At 59.9% G+C, this 988-nt stretch overlaps 1 protein-coding gene across 1 annotated transcript; it reads right to left on the bottom strand.

Annotated features, from left to right (window-relative positions):
- Positions 1 to 976, bottom strand: LOC107274165 (translation initiation factor IF-2; the record flags this gene model as incomplete). Its single annotated transcript, XM_015752965.2, is given in 1 exon segment — positions 1 to 976. A coding segment is annotated over 1 exon segment (587 nt), but the record flags the coding sequence as incomplete, so codon positions are not given.
- Between the last annotated feature and the right edge of the window lie 12 nt (positions 977 to 988).

Below are 988 nucleotides of genomic sequence, written 5' to 3'. Positions count from 1 at the left end.
TCGCGGCTCTCTCCCGAGTGTCGTCGCTCTTCTTCCGATCGTCTACGCGGTTGCGTCTCGGCTTGAATCCGGCCGCTACCCCACCTGGTTATCGCCGGATCCGACCGCATCATCCCCTCGCTTAGCGGAGGTGCCGCCTCTCCCGAGAGGTCCAACAGCACGTATCTTCCTCCGGGGCCCGCGGCCCGCGTAGCGAGAGGCCCTTCAGGGAGCACGTAAACGCTACGTGTCGAGAGTTCCTCCCTCGCCCCCCGCTCCGATGGCGTTTTCAATAGAGACCGTCTCATTTCCCTTGCCTCCTCCCTGGCGGGCTCGTCTACCGACTGCCTCACCTCAGGGAGTCCTGTGGCGGCCGGCTCTCCATCGGCGGGATCTTCTGCTCCGCCCCGCACCTCATCGTCGGGGCCCCACAGATCCTGGATCCCGAAGTGGCTACGCATCGCGTACCGCAACAAACGCAATCGGGCGGTGGGCTCACTCCCTTCCGCGTTGACGTTGGCCGCCTGTAATTCTCGGCGGATGTCCGGCTCCTCTAGAGCGGCTGCCCACGAAATTAGGGCCGACTCGTTCGCGAAATCCGGCATCATCCTCCGCGGCGGTTCAATGACCCGAAAAACCGAAATTCTCTCTTTAAATCCCCGGCGAGCTTCGACTATTGTTCCCCGAGCTGTCAGGTTGTTGACCTGTCACTTTCCGACCTATAATCAACAACGATCAGCTGTTGTCATTTCGCTTCTATTCCGTGACCTAACCCGTCGTTTCGGCTAGCCGGCTATTTGTTGTCTCGATCTCCGATCGCTTAGCAACAGCCGGCTTACCGCGCACCCGACTCGTTTACCTAGCCCAGCATGTCCTCTAACGCGTCAACAATAGAAAAACCCGTTCAAAGGTGGCCGACCGGTACATCATCCTCGCGTTGGTCCCACGTTGGGCGCCATTTTGTAACGCATTTCCTGACCTACGTTCTATCGGGCTCGCTCTCTCGCGG

This window comes from Cephus cinctus, unplaced genomic scaffold (assembly GCF_000341935.2).
Source record: "Cephus cinctus unplaced genomic scaffold, Ccin1 Ccin1_scaffold2418, whole genome shotgun sequence".
Taxonomy (NCBI): Eukaryota; Metazoa; Arthropoda; class Insecta; order Hymenoptera; family Cephidae; genus Cephus; species Cephus cinctus.
Note: the sequence above shows the minus strand (reverse complement) of the source record. Positions and strands in the feature narration are given on the sequence as shown.